General features: G+C 40.1%; 1 protein-coding gene across 1 annotated transcript in view; it reads right to left on the bottom strand.

Annotated features, from left to right (window-relative positions):
* neo1a (neogenin 1a) overlaps positions 1–23,070 on the bottom strand; it is a 189,368-nt gene that overhangs the window by 64,531 nt on the left and 101,767 nt on the right. Inside the window, exon 5 of the mRNA XM_063012505.1 lies at positions 2,751–2,887. Within this exon, the coding sequence (XP_062868575.1) occupies positions 2,751–2,887 (137 nt within the window). The remainder of the gene's footprint in view (positions 1–2,750; positions 2,888–23,070) is intronic.

Below are 23,070 nucleotides of genomic sequence, written 5' to 3'. Positions count from 1 at the left end.
ATATTCTCCTTTTTAATGGTTGTTCTTCCCACATGATGCAAAACATGCATCAGATTAGTACATGCCTGTTGGTTTATAACGTATTTATTTATTAGGATTTTAACGTCATGTTTACACACTTTGGTTACATTCATGACAGGACAGGTAGTTACCAGTTACACAAGGTTTATCAGTTCAAGTCTTTAATGTCAAACACAGTCATGGACAATTTTGTATCTCCAATTCACCTCACTTGCACGTCTTAAGACTGTGGAAGGAAACCAGAGGTCCCGGAGGAAACCCATGCAGACATGGGGAGAACATGAACCTCCACACAGAAAGGTTTGTTTGTTTATTAGGATTTTACCATCATGTTTTACACTTTGGTTACATTCATGACAGAAACAGTAGTTACTCATTACCCAAGATTCATCAGATCACAAGGTTATATCAAACACAGTCATGGACAATTAAGTATCTCCAATCCACCTCACTTGCATGTCTTTGGACTGTGGGAGGAAACCGAAGCACCCGGAGTAAACCCACGCAGACACATGGAGAACATGTAAACTCCACAGAGAAAGGACCCGGACCGCCCCATCTGGGGATCGAACCCAGGACCTTTCTTCCACACAGAAAGGACCCGGACCACCCCACCTGGAAATTGAACCCAGAACCTTCTTTCTGTGAGGCGACAGTGCTACCCACTGAGCCACCGTGCCGCCCCTGGGTTTGATCCCAGGAGGGATCGGTCTGGGTCCGGTCTGCATGGGTTTCCTTTGGGAGCTCCGGTTTTCTCCCACAGCCCAAAGACATGCAGTCAGGTTAATTGAAGATGCAAAATTGTCCATGACTGTGTTCAACAATAAACCTGTGAAATGATGAATCTTGTGTAACGAGTAACTACCGTTTCTGTCATGAATGGAACCAAAGTGTAAAACATGACGTTAAAATCCTAATAAATAAATACATAATATTCAGAGCCTGTTGTTATAATAATAGTTATTTTTATAGGCAATTTATGTGTTTTTGCAGACGTTTTTCCTTAATAAGCCAGTCTAATCATTAGTTAGAAAAATCAGCTTGACATCACATGAAAAAAAGCAGTTTTGAAAGCCTCATTCTACTCCATCTGTAAAGAAACAGTGAGAGCTGTCTGTCCTGTAACGCAGCTGGCTGGAGAACTTCATTACAACAAAGACATTCTCCAGCTCATTCAGTCCGGTGGCAGAACGTTGCACTCGTTCCAATCTTGGTCTTTTCTAGCAGGCGACAGGCTGAATGTGCGGCTAGTCTTTAGGCTCTGGGGGCTGCCAACTTCTGCAGGAGGGGTTGAGGAGTCTTGGCCCAGCAGCTCTGTGCCGCGTTGGGAATTGTGAGCCGGATCGCTGCACCAGTGCATCCACAGAATACCACAGCCACCCACCCCGATTTGTACCGCTCTATCTCTTTCGTTACACTCAGGACTACGCTGCAGATCTGCATGAAGTATAAAGCCAAGGGAAGAGATCAGGTTCCTACGCCATTCCCCTGATTTCACACATGCCTTGTGCTTCCTCGGACACCCTTCATCCTCTACACAATGGGCTCATGGGATTTAGAAAGCTTCCTTTCTGCCATTCACACTCAATGTCATGCTAATTACAGCTATTTGTGTAATTCTATACCTGTTCATGTAAACATGGTAAGTGTGCTGTAAGCGCGCAATTCACTTACACAGAAATCTCATTAGGAAGAACAGAAATTGAGGATGACACGACTGAATGTTAAGCATCCTTTAAAGATTCAAGATTTTTCTTACATTGCAATTGATAATTTAGCATATTTTCCCGCCAATTTTCTCCCCTATATATCCAATATATCCAATTGCCTTGATTGTGTTACGCTTCACCTATATCGATACAACCCTCCACTGCTGACTGAGGAGCTTCGCAAATGACACACGACCCCTCCGACACATGTGCACTACCGACTGCACCTGCACAAGGCGAGTTCATATGCGGATCAGCCTTGTGCACGGAGAGCCACACCCTGATCAGCATTATTCCCCAACTCTGAGCAGGCACCATCAATCAGCCAGCAGAGGTCGTAATTGCACCAGTTATGAGGAACCCTGGTCCGACTTTCCCACCCTGTGAACAACAGCCTGCAATCAGGGATCCCCCAGCAATGGAAGATAAATTGACTATGCTAAATTGGGAGAAAATGTATAAATAAAATAGAAAAAAACCGAACTTGTTCACGCCCCTATGTGGAGGCTTAACATTACATCTTGTAAACCACAGTGGGATCAGACTATTTTTATTAAGTAAGTATATTTTGTTTCGTTTTGACGCATTGTTTGTTGTTCATGTAGCCGCCCAGCCCAACTGTATGGCAGAGCTGAGATTCGATATGATGTATTCAAAATCCCAGCTCTGGTTTGCTAGCGCAGTGGTCCCCAACGACTGGGTCGCTACAAGAGCAATTACATTTCCAATACTCTTCGAGTGTTATTGTCCCCAATCACCACTAGGTGGGAGCAGCATCTCGTTGCAGGGAAAAAAGCTCAGGATTTACAATGATTTTCCAATCTATAGTTATTCTATTTTAAATCCCCCCCAGCCGGTTCGTGAAATTCTATCTTATATAAAACCAGCACGTGTAGCAAAAAAGTTTGGGGACCGCTGTGCTAGCGTATTTTACCGCTGCGCCACCTGAGCGGCTTGGACTGTTGAGTAAAAATGTATGAAGAAGAACAAAGACATGAGATCAAACCCGCCCACAGTTACCTTGCATGGTGAGCTCAGCCTGTGCTTCAATGGAATCGTTGGTGTTGTCGGCCAGGCAACTGTATATCCCAGCGTCCTCCTCGGTAAGGTTATAGATCTGTAGGCTTCCCCTGCCGAGCAGCTGAAAGCGCCCATCGCTGCAGAGAGAGAAAAGAGCACGGTCAATATTCCTACTGAAGAGGGTCAAATATGGTCTTACACTCCACAAACAGCGGCAGCAGGAGGTTTAATAACTGACGTATCGTTCCGGCTTATCCTAATGCCATTCCAGTGTGCCCAGCAACTGTTTGGTGATGGCTGTAAATAATGCAGAGAGAGCTGCAATGCAAGGGAACTATTATTAAATTCTCGATGACTGTGTTATAAGAGCAAAGCGAATACAAACACACACACACACACACACACACATGAACACACACATTCAGAAGGATATGGATGTGGATGTCTGTGCCAACATGACAAATCAGTACATTATACAAGTGCCAGTGGCTGCATCTATCACACTTTGGTACATGACAACCTCTTTGCTGTGCTTTGAACTCCTCTGCAGATGCGGAGTGGGGGTAGGGATGTTTGTTCTGAATTGCATGCTGGGATGCAGAAGAACAATCGATAAACCAGAGGAGAAGAGGAAAGAGGAGAGGATAAAAGTGATATAGAACAAGTATTCAACCACTTCAAATTTATACGAAATTTACATGTCTGCTGAAACAAATTACACATGTAAAAACTACAGGTCATTTGTGTATTTTCTTTTATATTTATTTATTAGGACTTTACCGTCATGTTTTACACACTTTGCTTACATTCATGACAGGGCAGGTAGTTACTGGTTGCACAAGATTTATCAGTTCAACTCAGTCATGGACAATTTTGTATCTTTAGTTCACCTCACTTGCATGCTTTTGGACTGTGTAAGGAAACCGGAGCTTCCGGAGGAAACCCACACAGACACGGGAAGAACATGCAAACTCCACACAGAAAGGACCCATGGGAATCAAACCCAGGACCTTCTTGCTTTAAGGCGACAGTTTTACCCACTGAGCCACCGTTCTGCCCCATATGTAATTTGTATACATGTTAAAGTGGCACTCGCTTGGCACAGTGGTAAATGATACTGGCCCACTACCGCTAGGGTTCAGCATTGCTATTGACTGATCAGGTGTCTATACACAGACACGATTGGCTATGTCTTGGGAGGTGGGGACAGCCGGGGACCAGCGACACATTCACTGGTGAATTTGCAAGCAAGCCACCGACAGTAAAGCTTCCAGAACTACTGGTGGGCGGAGTCACACCTGGCTATGCTGAGCAAAAAAGACATCGACGATCACGTGACATTTCTGATTGGTGGATTTGTGTGTTCTGTAGTACTTTACAGATATCAGCTGCTTATTCATTATCATTTATTATAAAGCTTGTGGTTTTAAAACTGTGATTAAATAGCTACAGCAGTAATAAAAAAAAAATAAAAAAAAATATGTATACTAAAAATTTCAGCAGTCCAGTGGTAGCAGCTTAAACGTTCCCTCCCAAGAGAGCAATTGGGCAGCTCTGGCCCTCACTCACACTCGGCCAGGAAAGAGCACCATGTCTTTCATAAAAGGCCCTTTGTCCCTCTGGATTGGACACAACCTCATTACCCACACTGCCAAGTACCATGCCACAGAGAAATCTTTATGTTTATGTGAGGGAATATTTCTTTTTCAGACCATGATGTAATTATTTTGTGGAAAGACTGTTGCATCAGTGCTGCAATAGATCACGTTTATTATGGCCTTCTGCACATATGCTTTTAATGAAGTGGTTCGGAACAGTATTAATAAGGTACACTAAATGGCCAAAAGTATATGGACATCTGACAATGAGCTTGCTGGACTTGCTATTTCAAAACCAAAGCATACACTTGTATGCATCTTTTAACACATCTTTTGATTTAATAACTGGGAGGGATGTCCACATACTTTTGGTTGTACAGTTTAATTTAAATGGACTGTTTGACCAGAAAATCTGCAGGACTTTTAGAGCAGCTCAAAGAAATTCAGGTATCCAGTGGCATTCCATAAAAGTGTGTATATACAGTATATACCAATCAGCAATAACATTAAAACCACATTCCTATTTCTACACTCACTGTCCATTTTATCAGCTCCACTTACCATATAGAAGCACTCTGTAGTTCTACAATTACTGACTGTAGTCCATCTGTTTCTCTGCATGCTTTGTTACCCCCCTTTCATGTTGTTCTTCAATGGTCAGGACTCTCCCAGGACCGCTACAGAGCAGGTATTATTTGGGTGGTGGATCATTTTCAGCACTGCAGTGACATTGACATGGTGGTGGTGTGTTAGTGTGTGTTGTGCTGGTAGGAGTGGATAAGACACAGCAGTGCTGCTGGAGCTTTTAAACACCTCACTGTCACTGCTGGACTGAGAATAGTCCACCAACCAAAAATATCCAGCCAACAGCGCCCCATGGGCAGCTTACCGTAACCACTGATGAAGGTCTAGAAGATGACCAACTCAAACAGCAGCAATAGTTGAGCGATCGTCTCTGACTTTACATCTACAAGGTGAACTAACGACGTAGGTGTGTCAGAGTGGACAGTGAGTGGACATGGTATTTAAAAACTCCAGCAACGCTGTTGTGTCCGATCCACTCAAATACAGTATATACACAAGGTCTTAAATGTTAGTAAAGAATAAAGAACTAAGGACTAATCCAGATCAATAAAATATTATTTATTATATTTATATTATTATTTATTATTATTATTTTAAAAATAAGTCCAAGTCTCAATACATCTTGTGGCACATATGCCCTCCATGACAGTGGCTTGTGCCGATATTAATAAAGAAAGCATTAACTGAAACTTACTGGCTCATAAAGGGATTAGCTCAGAGTAACAGGAGGTATCCAGAGGCACCCTAATTGTTTTCTGGTCTCATAATTTGCCCTGACCATGATTAACCCAGAGCAATAGTGGTATATAAAGGTATACTATCTCTAAAGGTTTGATTTCTGCATTTTCGGCATCTAAACCTAAATACATACTGTTTTTTGCGTTCTTCAGGACATACTTATGAGCTTTAGCTTAGTGATAGTAAGAAAAAAAATCAACCGGATAGCGCAGCAAAGGCAACAAAGGTATCCAGAACATCCTGTCCAAGTTTGTTATCTGACAAGTCTATTTAGCAAACTTTACGACCGTAGGGCAAAGCAATAGTAGCACCCAGAGATGTTTACAGTCTTTTAGAAAGTATGTCAAGCCTCAGCACTTTAAAAATGTGGCTTCTTTGGGATCTCTATCTATCCCTCAATGGGAGTCAATGGGACCAGTAAATAACTAACAAGTCCTATTTCATAGCCTAATGAAAAGGTGACTCTAGGATTAGAAGAAATGCCTAACTCATATAAAAACACAACTGCCCCTTATATAAAAACACAACTGCCCCTCATATTAGAACACAACTGCCACTCATATAAAAACACAACTGCCCCTCATATGAAAACACAACTGCCCCTTATATAAAAACACAGCTGCCCCTCATATGAAAACACAACTGCCCCTCATATGAAAACACAACTGCCCCTCATATGAAAACACAACTGCCCCTCATATAAAAACACAACTGCCCCTCATATAAAAACACAACTGCCCCTCATATAAAAACACAGCTGCCCCTCATATAAAAACACAGCTGCCCCTCATATGAAAACACAACTGCCCCTCATATGAAAACACAACTGCCCCTCATATAAAAACACAACTGCCCCTCATATAAAAACACAACTGCCCCTCATATAAAAACACAACTGTCCCTCATATAAAAACACAACTGCCCCTCATATAAAAACACAACTGCCCCTCATATAAAAACACAACTGCCCCTCATATGAAAACACAACTGCCCCTTATATGAAAACACAACTGCCCCTCAAATAAAAACACAACTGTCCCTTATAAAAAAACACAACTGCCTCTCATATAAAAACACAACTGTCCCTCATAAAAAAACACAACTGCCCCTCATATAAAAACACAACTGCCCCTCATATGAAAACACAACTGCCCCTCATATAAAAACACAACTGCCCCTCATATGAAAACACAACTGCCCCTCATATAAAAACACAACTGCCCCTCATATAAAAACACAGCTGCCCCTCATATGAAAACACAACTGCCCCTCATATGAAAACACAACTGCCCCTCATATGAAAACACAACTGCCCCTCATATAAAAACACAACTGCCCCTCATATAAAAACACAACTGTCCCTCATATAAAAACACAACTGCCCCTCATATAAAAACACAACTGCCCCTCATATAAAAACACAACTGCCCCTCATATGAAAACACAACTGCCCCTCATATGAAAACACAACTGCCCCTCATATAAAAACACAACTGCCCCTCATATGAAAACACAACTGCCCCTCAAATAAAAACACAACTGTCCCTTATAAAAAAACACAACTGCCCCTCATATAAAAACACAACTGTCCCTTATATGAAAACACAACTGCCCCTCATATAAAAACACAACTGCCCCATATATAAAAACACAAATGCCCCATATATAAAAACACAACTGCCCCTCATATGAAAACACAACTGCCCCATATATAAAAACACAACTGCCCCTCATATAAAAACACAACTGCCCCATATATAAAAACACAAATGCCCCATATATAAAAACACAACTGTCCCTTATATGAAAACACAACTGCCCCTCATATAAAGACACAACTGCCCCATATATAAAAACACAAATGCCCCATATATAAAAACACAACTGCCCCTCATATAAAAACACAACTGCCCCATATATAAAAACACAACTGCTCCTTATATAAAAACACAACTGCCCCATATATAAAAACACAACTGCCCCTCATATAAAAACACAACTGCTTCATATATAAAAACACAACTGCCCCTTATATAAAAACACAACTGCCCCATATATAAAAACACAACTGCCCCTCATATGAAAACACAACTGCCCCTCATATAAAAACACAACTGCCCCTTATATGAAAACACAACTGCCCCTCAAATAAAAACACAACTGTCCCTTATAAAAAAACACAACTGCCCCTCATATAAAAACACAACTGTCCCTTATATGAAAACACAACTGCCCCTCATATAAAAACACAACTGCCCCATATATAAAAACACAAATGCCCCATATATAAAAACACAACTGCCCCTCATATGAAAACACAACTGCCCCATATATAAAAACACAACTGCCCCTCATATAAAAACACAACTGCCCCATATATAAAAACACAACTGCCCCATATATAAAAACACAACTTCCCCTCATATAAAAACACAACTGCCCCTCATATAAAAACACAACTGCCCCATATATAAAAACACAACTGCCCCATATATAAAAACACAACTGCCCCTCATATAAAAACACAACTGCTTCATATATAAAAACACAACTGCCCCTTATATAAAAACACAACTGCCCCATATATAAAAACACAACTGCCCCTCATATGAAAACACAACTGCCCCTCATATAAAAACACAACTGCCCCTTATATGAAAACACAACTGCCCCTCAAATAAAATCACAACTGTCCCTTATAAAAAAACACAACTGCCCCTCATATAAAAACACAACTGTCCCTTATATGAAAACACAACTGCCCCTCATATAAAAACACAACTGCCCCATATATAAAAACACAAATGCCCCATATATAAAAACACAACTGCCCCTCATATGAAAACACAACTGCCCCATATATAAAAACACAACTGCCCCTCATATAAAAACACAACTGCCCCATATACAAAAACACAACTGCCCCATATATAAAAACACAACTTCCCCTCATATAAAAACACAACTGCCCCTCATATAAAAACACAACTGCCCCATATATAAAAACACAACTGCCCCTCATATAAAAACACAACTGCCCCATATATAAAAACACAACTGTCCCTTATATGAAAACACAACTGCCCCATATATAAAAACACAACTGCCCCATATATAAAAACACAAATGCCCCATATATAAAAACACAACTGCCCCTCATATAAAAACACAACTGCCCCATATATAAAAACACAACTGCTCCTTATATAAAAACACAACTGCCCCATATATAAAAACACAACTGCCCCTCATATAAAAACACAACTGCTTCATATATAAAAACACAACTGCCCTTATATAAAAACACAACTGCCCCATATATAAAAACACAACTGCCCCTCATATAAAAACACAACTGCTTCATATATAAAAACACAACTGCCCCTCATATAAAAACACATCTGCCCCATATATAAAAACACAACTGCCCCATATATAAAAACACATCTGCCCCATATATAAAAACACAACTGCCCCATATATAAAAACACATCTGCCCCATATATAAAAACACAACTTCCCCATATATAAAAACACAGCTGCCCCATACATAAAAACACAAATGCCCCATATATAAAAACACAACTGCCCCTCATATAAAAACACAACTGCCCCATATATAAAAACACAAATGCCCCATATATAAAAACACAACTGCCCCATATATAAAAACACAACTGCCCCATATATAAAAACACAACTTCCCCTCATATAAAAACCCAACTGCCCCTCATATAAAAACACAACTGCCCCATATATAAAAACACAACTGCCTGATATATAAAAACACAACTGCCCCTCATATAAAAACACAACTGCCCCATATATAAAAACACAACTGTCCCTTATATGAAAACACAACTGCCCCTCATATAAAAACACAACTGCCCCTCATATAAAAACACAAATGCCCCATATATAAAAACACAACTACCCCTCATATAAAAACACAACTGCCCCATATATAAAAACACAACTGCCCCATATATAAAAACACAACTGCCCCTCATATAAAAACACAACTGCTTCATATATAAAAACACAACTGCCCCTTATATAAAAACACAACTGCCCCATATATAAAAACACAACTGCCCCTCATATAAAAACACAACTGCTTCATATATAAAAACACAACTGCCCCTCATATAAAAACACATCTGCCCCATATATAAAAACACAACTGCCCCATATATAAAAACACAACTGCCCCATATATAAAAACACATCTGCCCCATATATATAAAAACACAACTGCCCCATATATAAAAACACATCTGCCCCATATATAAAAACACAACTTCCCCATATATAAAAACACAGCTGCCCCTTATATAAAATCTGACACAGCGGTCATGAGAGTCAATCCAAATTGACTTTATTTATATCGGTCAGTAGAAGTACTTATTATTACTCAGTTTGGTATGGTTAGTAGAAGTACCTATTATTACTCAGTTTGGTATAGTCAGTAGAAGTACTTATTATTACTCAGTTTGGTATGGTTAGTAGAAGTACCTATTATTACTCAGTTTGGTATAGTCAGTAGAAGTACTTATTATTACTCAGTTTGGTATAGTCAGTAGAAGTACCTATTATTACTCAGTTTGGTATAGTCAGTAGAAGTACTTATTATTACTCAGTTTGGTATGGTTAGTAGAAGTACCTATTATTACTCAGTTTGGTATAGTCAGTAGAAGTACCTATTATTACTCAGTTTGGTATAGTCAGTAGAAGTACCTATTATTACTCAGTTTGGTATAGTCAGTAGAAGTACTTATTATTACTCAGTTTGGTATAGTCAGTAGAAGTACCTATTATTACTCAGTTTGGTATAGTCAGTAGAAGTACTTATTATTACTCAGTTTGGTATGGTTAGTAGAAGTACCTATTATTACTCAGTTTGGTATAGTCAGTAGAAGTACTTATTATTACTCAGTTTGGTATAGTCAGTAGAAGTACCTATTATTACTCAGTTTGGTATAGTCAGTAGAAGTACTTATTATTACTCAGTTTGGTATAGTCAGTAGAAGTACCTATTATTACTCAGTTTGGTATAGTCAGTAGAAGTACTTATTATTACTCAGTTTGGTATGGTTAGTAGAAGTACCTATTATTACTCAGTTTGGTATAGTCAGTAGAAGTACCTATTATTACTCAGTTTGGTATAGTCAGTAGAAGTACTTATTATTACTCAGTTTGGTATGGTTAGTAGAAGTACCTATTATTACTCAGTTTGGTATAGTCAGGAGAAGTACCTATTATTACTCAGTTTGGTATGGTTAGTAGAAGTACCTATTATTACTCAGTTTGGTATAGTCAGTAGAAGTACCTATTATTACTCAGTTTGGTATAGTCAGTAGAAGTACCTATTATTACTCAGTTTGGTATAGTCAGTAGAAGTACCTATTATTACTCAGTTTGGTATAGTCAGTAGAAGTACCTATTATTACTCAGTCTGGTATAGTCAGTAGAAGTACCTATTATTACTCAGTCTGGTATAGTCAGTAGAAGTACCTATTATTACTCAGTTTGGTATAGTCAGTAGAAGTACCTATTATTACTCAGTTTGGTATAGTCAGTAGAAGTACCTATTATTACTCAGTCTGGTATAGTCAGTAGAAGTACCTATTATTACTCAGTTTGGTATAGTCAGTAGAAGTACCTATTATTACTCAGTTTGGTATAGTCAGTAGAAGTACCTATTATTACTCAGTCTGGTATAGTCAGTAGAAGTACCTATTATTACTCAGTTTGGTATAGTCAGTAGAAGTACCTATTATTACTCAGTTTGGTATAGTCAGTAGAAGTACCTATTATTACTCAGTCTGGTATAGTCAGTAGAAGTACCTATTATTACTCAGTTTGGTATAGTCAGTAGAAGTACAGTGCCTTGCAAAAGTATTCAGCCCCCTTGAACTTTTCAACCTTTTGCCACATTTCAGGCTTTAAACATAAAGATATGAAATTGTAATTTTTTGTGAAGAATCAATAACAAGTGCGACACAATTGTGAAGTGGAACGAAATTTATTGGATATTTTAAACTTTTTTTAGAAATAAAAACCTGAAAAGTGGGGCGTGCAATATTATTCAGCCCCTTTACTTTCAGTGCAGCAAACTCACTCCAGAAGTTCAGTGAGGATCTCTGAATGATCCAATGTTGACCTAAATGACTGATGGTGATAAATAGAATCCACCTGTGTGTAATCAAGTCTCCGTATAAATGCACCTGCTCTGTGACAGTCTCAGAGTTCTGTTTAAAGCGCAGAGAGCATCATGAAGACCAAGGAACACACCAGGCAGGTCCGAGATACTGTTGTGGAGAAGTTTAAAGCCGAATTTGGATACAAAAAGATTTCCCAAGCTTTAAACATCTCAAGGAGCACTGTGCAAGCGATCATATTGAAATGAAGGGAGTATCAGACCACTGCAAATCTACCAAGACCCGGCCGTCCCTCTAAACTTTCAGCTCAAACAAGGAGAAGACTGATCAGAGATGCAGCCAAGAGGCCCATGATCACTCTGAATGAACTGCAGAGATCTACAGCTGAGGTGGGAGAATCTGTCCATAGGACAACAATCAGTCGTACACTGCACAAATCTGGCCTTTATGGAAGAGTGGCAAGAAGAAAGCCATTTCTCAAAGATATCTATAAAAAGTCACCTGGGAGACACACCAAGCATGTGGAAGAAGGTGCTCTGGTCAGATGAAACCAAAATCGAACTTTTTGGCCACAATGCAAAACGTTATGTTTGGCATAAAAGCAACACAGCTCATCACCCTGAACACACCATCCCCACTGTCAAACATGGTGGTGGCAGCATCATGGTTTGGGCCTGCTTTTCTTCAGCAGGGACAGGGAAGATGGTTAAAATTGATGGGAAGATGGATGGAGCCAAATACAGGACCATTCTGGAAGAAAACCTGTTGCAGTCTGCAAAAGACCTGAGACTGGGACGGTGATTTATCTTCCAACAAGACAATGATCCAAAACATAAAGCAAAATCTACAATGGAATGGTTCACAAATAAACTTATCCAGGTGAAAATGGCCAAGTCAAAGTCCAGACGTGAATCCCATCGAGAATCTGTGGAAAGAGCTGAAAACTGCTGTTCACAAACGCTCTCCATCCAACCTCACTGAGCTCGAGCTGTTTTGCAAGGAAGAATGGGCAAAAATTTCAGTATCTCGATGTGCAAAACTAATAGAGACATACCCCAAGCGACTTGCAGCTGTAATCGCAGCAAAAGGTGGCGCTACAAAGTATTAACGCAAGGGGGCTGAATAATATTGCACGCCCCACTTTTCAGTTTTTTATTTCTAAAAAAAGTTTAAAATATCCAATAAATTTCGTTCCACTTCACGATTGTGTCCCACTTGTTGTTGATTCTTCACAAAAAATTACAATTTCATATCTTTATGTTTAAAGCCTGAAATGTGGCAAAAGGTTGAAAAGTTCAAGGGGGCTGAATACTTTTGCAAGGCACTGTACCTATTATTACTCAGTTTGGTATAGTCAGTAGAAGTACCTATTATTACTCAGTTTGGTATAGTCAGTAGAAGTACCTATTATTACTCAGTTTGGTATAGTCAGTAGATGTACTTATTATTTAATTTGGTGTTGGTACTTTGGGCATTGAGATTAAAGCATTACATGTTTGCATCATCTGTCTAAAAATAATCAGGTGTAAAAACGTACTTACATTCCTACTGGCATCAACCGCTGATCATCACTATACAATAAAAAATGGATTCTCTCTTGCTAAGGTAAAAGATCTCGCAGTTGGTAGACAAGGCTATTAAACTACACTAGCATGTTTATCAGAGGTAATGTTAGTCTTTGAGGCAGGGAAGCATGAATCAATTAAAAAAGCATTACACAAAGCTTGTCCCCTGACAAAGACCTTTTAATTAGTTGCAAATTTACACTGTCACTTATCTTCCACACAGCCACAGTAACAGCGATGATACTAAGCTGGGGAATGGTGAAGCTCTAGGGATGAGAAACTAGTGGTGATGAATAAAATGCAGAAACATTAGGTGTGTTTTTAATGTTGCTGGACTCATGAGAAAATAACAGGTTCCAGAATTTTCCTGGATGTATGAAGAACGCTACTATCCACTGAAGGCTGGTAAAGATGAATACAACAGCTTCACATGTAGCGGAAGAGACGTTTGCTAGCCTAGATTCTGAAATGGTTTCTGCAGTAGAAAACACATCAAATATGAATTACAATGAAACCTAAAAAAGCTCCAGCTATCACTATATTGCATACACTGATCAGCCATAACATTAAAACCACCTCCTTGTTTCTACACTCACTGTCCATTTTATCAGCTCCACTTACCATATAGCCTGCTTTCATCCTGTTCTTCAATGGTCAGGACCACTACAGAGTAGGTATTATTTAGGTGGTGGATCATTCTCAGCACTGCAGTGACAATGACATGGTGCTGGTATGAGTGGATAAGACACAGCAATGCTGCTGGAGTTTATTAATACCGTGTCCACTCACTGTCCACTCTATTAGACACTCCTACCTAGTTGGTCCACCTTGTAGATGTAAAGTCAGAGACGATCGCTCATCTGTTGCTGCTGTTTGAGTTGGTCAAATTCTAGACCTTCATTAGTGGTCACAGGATTCTGCCCATGGGGCGCTGTTGGCTGGATATTTTTGGTTGGTGGACTATTCTCAGTCCAGCAGTGACAGTGAGGTGTTTAAAAACTCCAGCAGCACTGCTGTGTCTTATCCACTCCTACCAGCACAACACACACTAACACACCACCACCATGTCAGTGTCGCTGCAGTGCTGAAAATAATCCACCACCCAAATAATACCTGCTCTGTAGTAGCCCTGGGAGAGATCTGACCAAGTGATAGAGAGATAAAACAGATTAAATACAGTCAGTAATTGTAGAACTACAAAGTGCTTTTATATGGTAAGTGGAGCTGATACAATGGACAGTGAGTGTAGAAACAAGGAGTTCATTAATTGCAGCCACACAACACAAGCTGCCCAACTAAGACCCATTCTCAATGTAATGACAATTGTCTATAACCTGAGTTTCTTTGGGTGTCTGGTTTAATGTTTTATCCTGTAGGACATGCAGAAATGTGCCTCGGATGACAGGCGCTTATCCTTGAATGAAATGAGAGATGAGCAGAAAAATCTATATGGAGAGAAGTCTTATCATCAGAAAGAGAATATTTGTTATTGCTTTGTTGCACTGTAAAGCCCCGGCAGCTCTCAAACTGTACAGCTTTGTTGGTCAAACATTGGTCAAAATTTGTATTGCTATGTCAGAGCCAATATTTTGATTTGAGGTTTAAACACATCTAAAAACCTAAAAGGCAAGCTTTCTAGATCTTATAGCAAGGCAGACAAGGCTAGAGGTAAACATGGAATCTGCTGAGTGCAAGGGAGGTCAGGGAGCATCAGGAAAATGCAAAAAACCCTGAAAATTATATTCCCACACTGTTCATATCCCCATACTTTGCTTAGTCATGGTTAAGACTGAATGAACTGGTTATGCTCCCGTGGAAGTGGCCTAGAGTGACGAGAGCACAACTAGCATGTATTTTGTTGGAACGTAATGGCATTATTATATTCCCTAGAAGTTAAAACACTGTTGGTCATTATCCAGCATGGCATTTCCAGTCCTGTTAGGGTGCATCCAGATGCCTTGTGATGTTGCATATACTTCAATTCAAAAAGAAGGGATAGCTTATACTAAGCCAACCCTCTTCCAGGTTGGTAGCCATCACATGATTAGGAAGACTTTAGCTACCCAAAAGACGTTCATGTACTATGCTTACATGAAAAGCAGTGGCTTGGGTTGTCTAATTGTTTATATAATAATAATAAACTAATAATGTGACCTTCTTGACCAACCAATGTACACTTGATTGGAAGCCTTGTGGAAAAACTCTAATGCAGTCTTTACCAAGTAAACCTGGTTTAATTACAGTGGCACAAACTGTGCCATTTGCTACATTGTCTACAAAGGAACTATGTAAATTAAAGCAGATCTTGGTGTCAGCCTTCATTGTTAATCCCGCACAAGTAATCCCAGTCTATAGATACACACTAAAAAATAATAAAGTCTCCAAGGCTGCCATTATCTTCCCTGGCACATCTGTCTGGGAGTCACTGTGGACCTAATAGATGATATATCTCAGTTTAGTTGATGGCAAGGGAAACTTCCTGAACATGTGATGTGTCTTCATGGCCAATAACAACATGTTTGGTTTAAAATAACAACCCATTTTTCAGTGTTCACAGAATTAGAGTCACACAGAGCTGTCTGTTTGGACAGGATGTATGTAGGGAGCAGGTTCTGAATCATTGGGGTACTTACTCAGATAGGACGGCACGGTGGCTAAGTGGGTAGCACTGTCGACTCACAGCAAGAAGATCCAAGAAGCAAGAAGGTCCTGGGTTCGATCCCCAGTTGGGGCAATTTCCAATTTTTGGGGCGAATTGGAGATACAAAATTGTCCATGACTGTGCAATATAACCTTGTGAATTGATGAGTTTTGTGTAACCAGTAACTACCGTGTCTGTCATGAATGTAACCAAAAAGTGTAAAACATGACGTTAAAATCCTAATAAACTAACAAACAAACTTACTTAGGTGTTTATAAAGAACAAAGTAAAATTAATAGTTCTGCATAAATTTGTTTCTCTCATTTGGTTTTCTACTTGTAAGGTCCAACAAAACCTTTTCGAACAGTCAAATAAGAAGGTGGCAGGTCTAGAAACACCCATGATTTGTTAGTGTCGCTTTAAATAACGTGAAATACAGTGAAACCTCAATGTCAATTGGTTCCGAGAGTGGTGTTGAGTTTCAAGGTATATTTTCCTAAAAGGATGTATGGGAAACCTGTTAATGCATTCCATGGTCCTGTGGAACTGCATATATTTTAGGCTAATGTAAAATAATGGGGTTGTTTTAACCACTTACACACTAAAAATAACACAAATATAATATAGAGAGATGCTTGATCTTGGAATATGGTATTCCATTCAGTAAAGGCGCATTTACATGAGAAGCAGCACATTAGCGCTGCTTTAACAAAAAGCGTTTTAGACTCTCTTAAAAAAAAAAAAAGCTGATTCTCACAATTTCTCAGAACCCAGAGCTATAACACAAGTTTAAAAGTGAAACAGGAGAAAAATCCAGTTAAACACAGATACGTGTGGACGTGTGGTTATTCCACACACATGCAGATTCGTCTCTTATTCACAATTTGATTACGTTTTACTGCACCGCTCAAGGCAAGCGCTGACTGTTTATTGTTAATTTGAAATTAACACATTGAGTTAAAGGGAAACGTTGAGTTTAAGGGAAACGTTGAGTTTAAGGGTACAAATTTCTCTACAAAAGGCGTTGAATTTCAAAGATTTTGAGTTTAGGGGACGTTGAGTTACACGGTACCACTGTACAACTAAACGGACTCTTGACCACAAACAACTTCATATAAAAAAAGACCTAAGCACCCAAAATCTTCATAGGCGTGGAAGGAGCTTTAACTGACACACTTTCTTAATGACAGGATGAACACTTGTTTTACTGTAGCATGGGAGTGGTGAAATCAGGCATTTACAAAAGTAAAAAGCACATGTTCCCAGTTCCCCTTAGCAAAATTATACAGTACATTTGGTTAAAAAGTATGTAAAGATCCGGGTGTGACATCTCACATTTGTTTAGTTCCAGTCTAACCGCTCACAGAAATTCCACCCAGCAAGAGAGCAAGGCCAGCTGTTTTCTCTTAAACCTCTGGCCACAGATGGCTATGGGTATATGAATTTAAACTCATCACTGAGCCCAGGGCCCCCAGCACAAATTAAACCAAAAGCTAGACATTTTGGGTGTGACGTTTTGTCCTGCATACAACTGACTAGTCCTGCCATCTTGTCAACACATAGTGCACAGATTCTGCTCTATGATATCAAGCCTTGACTGGCTACGGCATCATCCAGACTGAAAATGTATTTTATTTTACTTTATTGGGATTTTAACATCATGTTTTACACATTCATGACAGGACAGGCAGTTACTGGATACACAAGATTCTTCAGTTCAAGTTCCTACGCCCCTCCGACACGTGGGTAGCGGCCGTATGCATTGTTGTCACCTACACTTTTGACGAGTGCAATGTGAATCAGCACTGTGCACGGAGAAACATACCCTGACAGCATTTTTTCCCCATCTCTGTGCAGGCGCCATCAATCAGCCAGCAGAGGTCATAATTGCATTAGTTATGAGGGAGTCCCTATCCGGCTTTTAATATCCCACCCCATCTGAACAACAGGCCAACAGCCAGCAAGCAGAGCTGAGACTCGATACGATGTATTCCAGATACCAGCTCTGGTTCCAGTGTGTGTTTTTACTGGTGAGCCATCCATCTACAATTACTCCTACTGCATGTCTTTGGACTGTGGAAGGAAACCGGAGCTACCGGAGAAAATCCACGAAGACACGGTGAGAACATGCAAACTCCACACAGAAAGGACCCGGACCACACCATCTAGGAATCGAACCCAGGACCTTCTAGCTGTGAGGTGAGCCACCGTGCTGCCTGGAACTTCTGATTATAAGGCAAACGTTTCACTGCCACTTGACATTCATAAAACGAAGCATACGGGAAAGTGCTGGCTGCACGTCCAATTCATCTCCAGCCTAAACTGCACTTATAATTGAAAGGTCTATAAAGTAGAAGTTTGGGGGTGTAAACATTTGCCACACTGGTAAAGAATTTCCTGTACACTATATGTAATGCCTTTATAAGAGATTTAATTACGCAATATTGCATTTCACAGACAACAAACAATATAAAATAGTCAGCCCAAAAGGTCTGTTTAGCCCTGGGGTGAACCAGACTTTGACTTATTCAGGGGAAAATGAGAGGAAACAGCTAAATAAAATCTTCTCTCGACAATAAAGAGGATGAATAATGTATGTAAAACAAGACTGAAGCTGCATGTAAATCATCTCACATGCCGTGCTCGTCCTAGCCTGTGTAGCACATTTAAATGTCATGATGTTATTGTGTTGACACAGCTTGGTGAGAGCGGCCACAAGCAGGGCAGAATTAACGCACTCGCAGTGAGGTCTGGAAGAGCAGGGGAGTGAGAAAGCCAGGTTTTTTTTTGGTCTTTGTGCTACAGAGCAAACCCGGTGATAGTTTGACTCGAGCAGTCTGTCTGAGCTGCCATGACTGTGCACTCTGTCAGAATACTGATCACCTCTATCTCGCTAGCTTGCTCTTTCTCTGGCTGCCACTCTTCTTTGCTCACTCTCTGGAACACCATTTAAAATCCAATTTGGGGTCAATCACCGTACACTATCGCCGCTGTCCCATGTGAAGGAGGGGCCGAACGACTGCCAAAGAGGCCTTGGGAGAAGCGCTTATCATTGTTAATGGTCTATAATTTCTGACGCTTTTTTATTTAGCATCAGTATTATTACAAGATTAACAGCGAGCGTCTGCTTTCCTCGGCTGGCTCGTTCTCTGGGTGTAATTTTATTGCCACTATATTAGAGCGCTGCCTAAAAAAAGAAGATCCTCTGACCAAACGTCTTCTGTGTAATAAAACCCCGCATTAGCATTCTGAACAATGATCTCAGAATGAATAAGCAGCAAGAATTCTATTTTTTATCAACCCGTGTCCAGGGTGCTGCAGCAGGTATTTTGGATTCTGGACTACTCCTGAATCCTCGAGTGAAGTGCCCTGGCTTTGAAGCTTGCCTTAGATTTGTGTGAGACTTCTCATGACCTCCCGGTGTCTTTGTGGGATTCTTTAAAGTACTTCGGTTTCCTCCTACGTCCCGAATACATGCAAGTAGATGGACTGGCTACTCCAATTCACAACCAGGTGAATTTAAGTGACTGAATAAATGAGAAAGTGAGTGATTAGGTGAGTGTGTGATGCCCTACAGTGAAAAGTCCAGAGTGTATTCATGACTCGTACCTGGTTTTAATGGTTTGATCTCTGGATCCACTGCAGCCCTAAACACTAAAATGGTTACTAAAGACAATGTCCAATTGCTTTTGCTCTTGCTACTGTTATAGTCATGGGATGATGAGCACCTTGTGACATAGGCGGCATGTGTAACCCTGAATTTGTGATGGTAAACAGCAAACCAAATGTTAGAAAGATTAAGAAAGGCAAGAAAATAATACCTGAATAAATAAACAAAGTAGTCATAAAGTTGGGAAATAAACAAAAGTAGGACTTGAGAGAAGACAGAATCACTGGAGCAGAAACACTTCACTCCACGGGAATGCCAGAAAACCCAGAAGACACAAGTAAAGACTTGAGCAGAAACCAAAAGAGTGCTCAAGTGCAACTCCAGCCAGCTACTCAATCCACCAATGCGTTATAACCCAAACCCTCACCAGCAACTCCCACAGGGGAACTCAAACCAGCAGCAGATAAAAACTTGAGATGCTACCAGGCCATCCATGGGAATACTCGAATTAGAAGGTTACCCATGAGAACTACGAATCCAGTTCCCTAAAATCAGAGCTAAACAATGCAAGCAAGAGAGTCAGCGAAAGTGACAGGGGACTAAGCTCAGGTACACTCTTAAAAAGAGCTGTCTAAAGGTGTAAAAATAATTTACATTTTCAGCATTTGTTTGATTGATTGTTTGTTTATTAGGATTTTAACGGCATGTTTTACACTTTTGGTTACATTTATGACAGAAACGGTAGTTACTCATTACACAAGATTCATCAGTTCACAAGGTTATATTGAACACAGTCATTGACAATTTCAACATTTAGCAGACTTTTTATATACAGTACAGTATATTGTCTAAGCAAGTGAGGGTTAAGGGCCTTGCTCAAGGGCCCAACAATGGCAACCTAGCAGTGGTGGTGCTTGAACCAGCAACCTTTCAATTACTAGTCCAGTACCTTACACACTAGGCTGCAACTGCCCCTATTAGCTTTTGATTGGGTGCAGATAATGCTTTGAAGTGCAGATTAAGGTGGTCGTGTTAGAATGATTGTATTTAAATTAATGTAACCCTACAATAGAGCTGTAACACAACCAGTAAACAAGGTCTCAGGGACCTGGGTTCAAGCAATACTTGCTTGTAAGGAATTTTTCTTACCCTTTTTTCTATGTTTGCACCACACTGTGTGTTTTTTTCCACCAGATAATCAAGTTTTCCTCTATATCCAAAAATATGAATATGAAGAAGGTGGACCACCAACTCTAAAATGCTTTTAGGTGTCAGTACTTAAATAAGTAGCAGTATGGATCCCTACAATTAATTGTCTTGCATATTCTTACTGTTTCCACATTTTTCCACATACAGTAAATATGTGTGTATCTAATGCCATGAGATGGACTGCGTCATGTCAAGTGGGTGTTCCGACGTGAGCCTGACCAGGATAAACCGTTTTGTAGTAAGTAAATTACATTAGACCTTAAAATTCTATCCACAATACATACGGCACTTTTCCCCTCACAATAGAGAGCTTAAGCACTTACAGATAACATTTTCCTGATGGCTTAACAATCCTCCTCAAGTGGCGGAGTCACACTTCAGACAGAAGGCAATTTTCCGACCATCTTACACACCCACAGACAATATGCAGGACTACACTTTTATCTTCCTCCCCCACTCATTCAGCCGCCTCGATGAATCTGACTCTGTGTCCCCTTTAAATCCTCACACATTCATTCACACTGCATTTCATCTACAGAGATGCGAAAACAGACACCTGCTATAACTGCAACTGTTACACACCATCTACCACATGGAGCTTCTGTCGACAAAAAATTGAGAATTAAAAAAAAATTTTTTTGAAATTTTATTTAAACAAATATGTAGTGGCTCTTCAATCCCTTGTAGAAGTGCATGCTTTCTGGTTATAGTTAAGGCCCTACTAAACCCACTGGAAAATGTGCTTAATTTCCCAGACCTCAGTTTTCCAAAAATCACAGACATCACAGATTTTTAAAGAAAAGTGAACATACATACATAAACTGAATGATAGAATGAATGGAAGCTACAACACACAGCACCTTGATAGCTGTAAGACAAAAATTCTCGTCAATTTATTTATTTAACCAGAATTGGTTGGGAGTCCAAACTCAGTTACCTGAGTCGTGTTTTTAGCTGCTTTAGATTCAACATCTTTGACATTTTGTCTAACTGATAACCAGTGGGGCGGCACGGTGGCATAGTGGGTAGCACTGTCACCTCACAGCAAGAAGGTTCTGGGTTCGATCCCCTGGCGGGGTGGTCCGGGTTCTTTCTGTGTGGAGTTTGCATGTTCTCCCTGTGTCTGCGTGGGTTTCCTCCCACAGTCCAAAAACATGCAGTCAGGTTAATTGGAGACAATGAGTTGCCCTATGAGTGGGTGAGTGGGTGTGTGTGTGTGTACGTATGTGTGTGTCTGCCCTGCGATGGACTGGCGTCCCGTCCAGGGTGTTGCTGTCTGCCTTGTGCCCATTGGCTTTTACATGGAGGTTTGTGTGACCTCCTGAGACCATCACTGACCCATCACCAAACTGGTCATGCAGTATACGTTCACCACAGTGTCTTCAGACTCTTTCACATCTGTCACATGTGAAGATATCTAATATAATGCATATACATACTTAAGTTTGAGGATCTTATAAGACACGTTTGGCTATGTCTGAAAAAGTACTGCTGCCTCTGCAACAGCAACTATTTTACTTTACTTTTTCAGCATTTAGCAGACGCTTTTATCCAAAGCGACTTACAGTACTGTGACAGTAAGCAATTGAGGGTTAAGGGCCTTGCTCAAGGGCCCAACAGTGGCAACCTTGCAGTGGTGGGGCTTGAACCAGCGACCTTTGGATTACTAGTCCAGTACCTTAACCACTAGGCTACAACTACTGACATCAGTCGTGGAAGAATACTAAAAGAATAGGTTAGTCCTCCATAATGGACCACCTCTGGCTGGGGTAAAGATATATATATGGCTGGGGTAATAATACATATTCAAATTAAGACAATACAATAAAGTCAAGAAAAAAAATAACCCATTAGCCACCCCAGCCAGTTATATCTCTGTCACCTTACACCATTCCAATATCCTCAAGCCCTTCATTTTTAAAAACCTACCCAGAGGCACAGACTCAATCTTCAACTAAATCCTCCACAGCTCTGTAACTATCAGTGGTGAAGAGAGTCCTCATTGTTCTCTCCTCTGAAGAATGGCACGGTTAGTGAGAAAATTACTTGTGTGGCCTCTTGCTCTACAAGCGCATGTGCTAATTAAGCTGGCAAATATACCCACCCTGGGGATTTAGGTGATCAAGAAAATAATGTAATGATTACAAGACACTTAATAGCAAGGTTGTTGTTTACGCTGTAACTGTCAGTCAGAATCGGTGAAGAAAATGTCA

The sequence above is a fragment of the Trichomycterus rosablanca genome, chromosome 17 (genome assembly GCF_030014385.1).
Source record: "Trichomycterus rosablanca isolate fTriRos1 chromosome 17, fTriRos1.hap1, whole genome shotgun sequence".
NCBI lineage: Eukaryota > Metazoa > Chordata > Actinopteri > Siluriformes > Trichomycteridae > Trichomycterus > Trichomycterus rosablanca.
The sequence above is the reverse complement of the archived record's forward strand: the minus strand, read 5'-3'. Positions and strand labels throughout refer to the sequence as shown.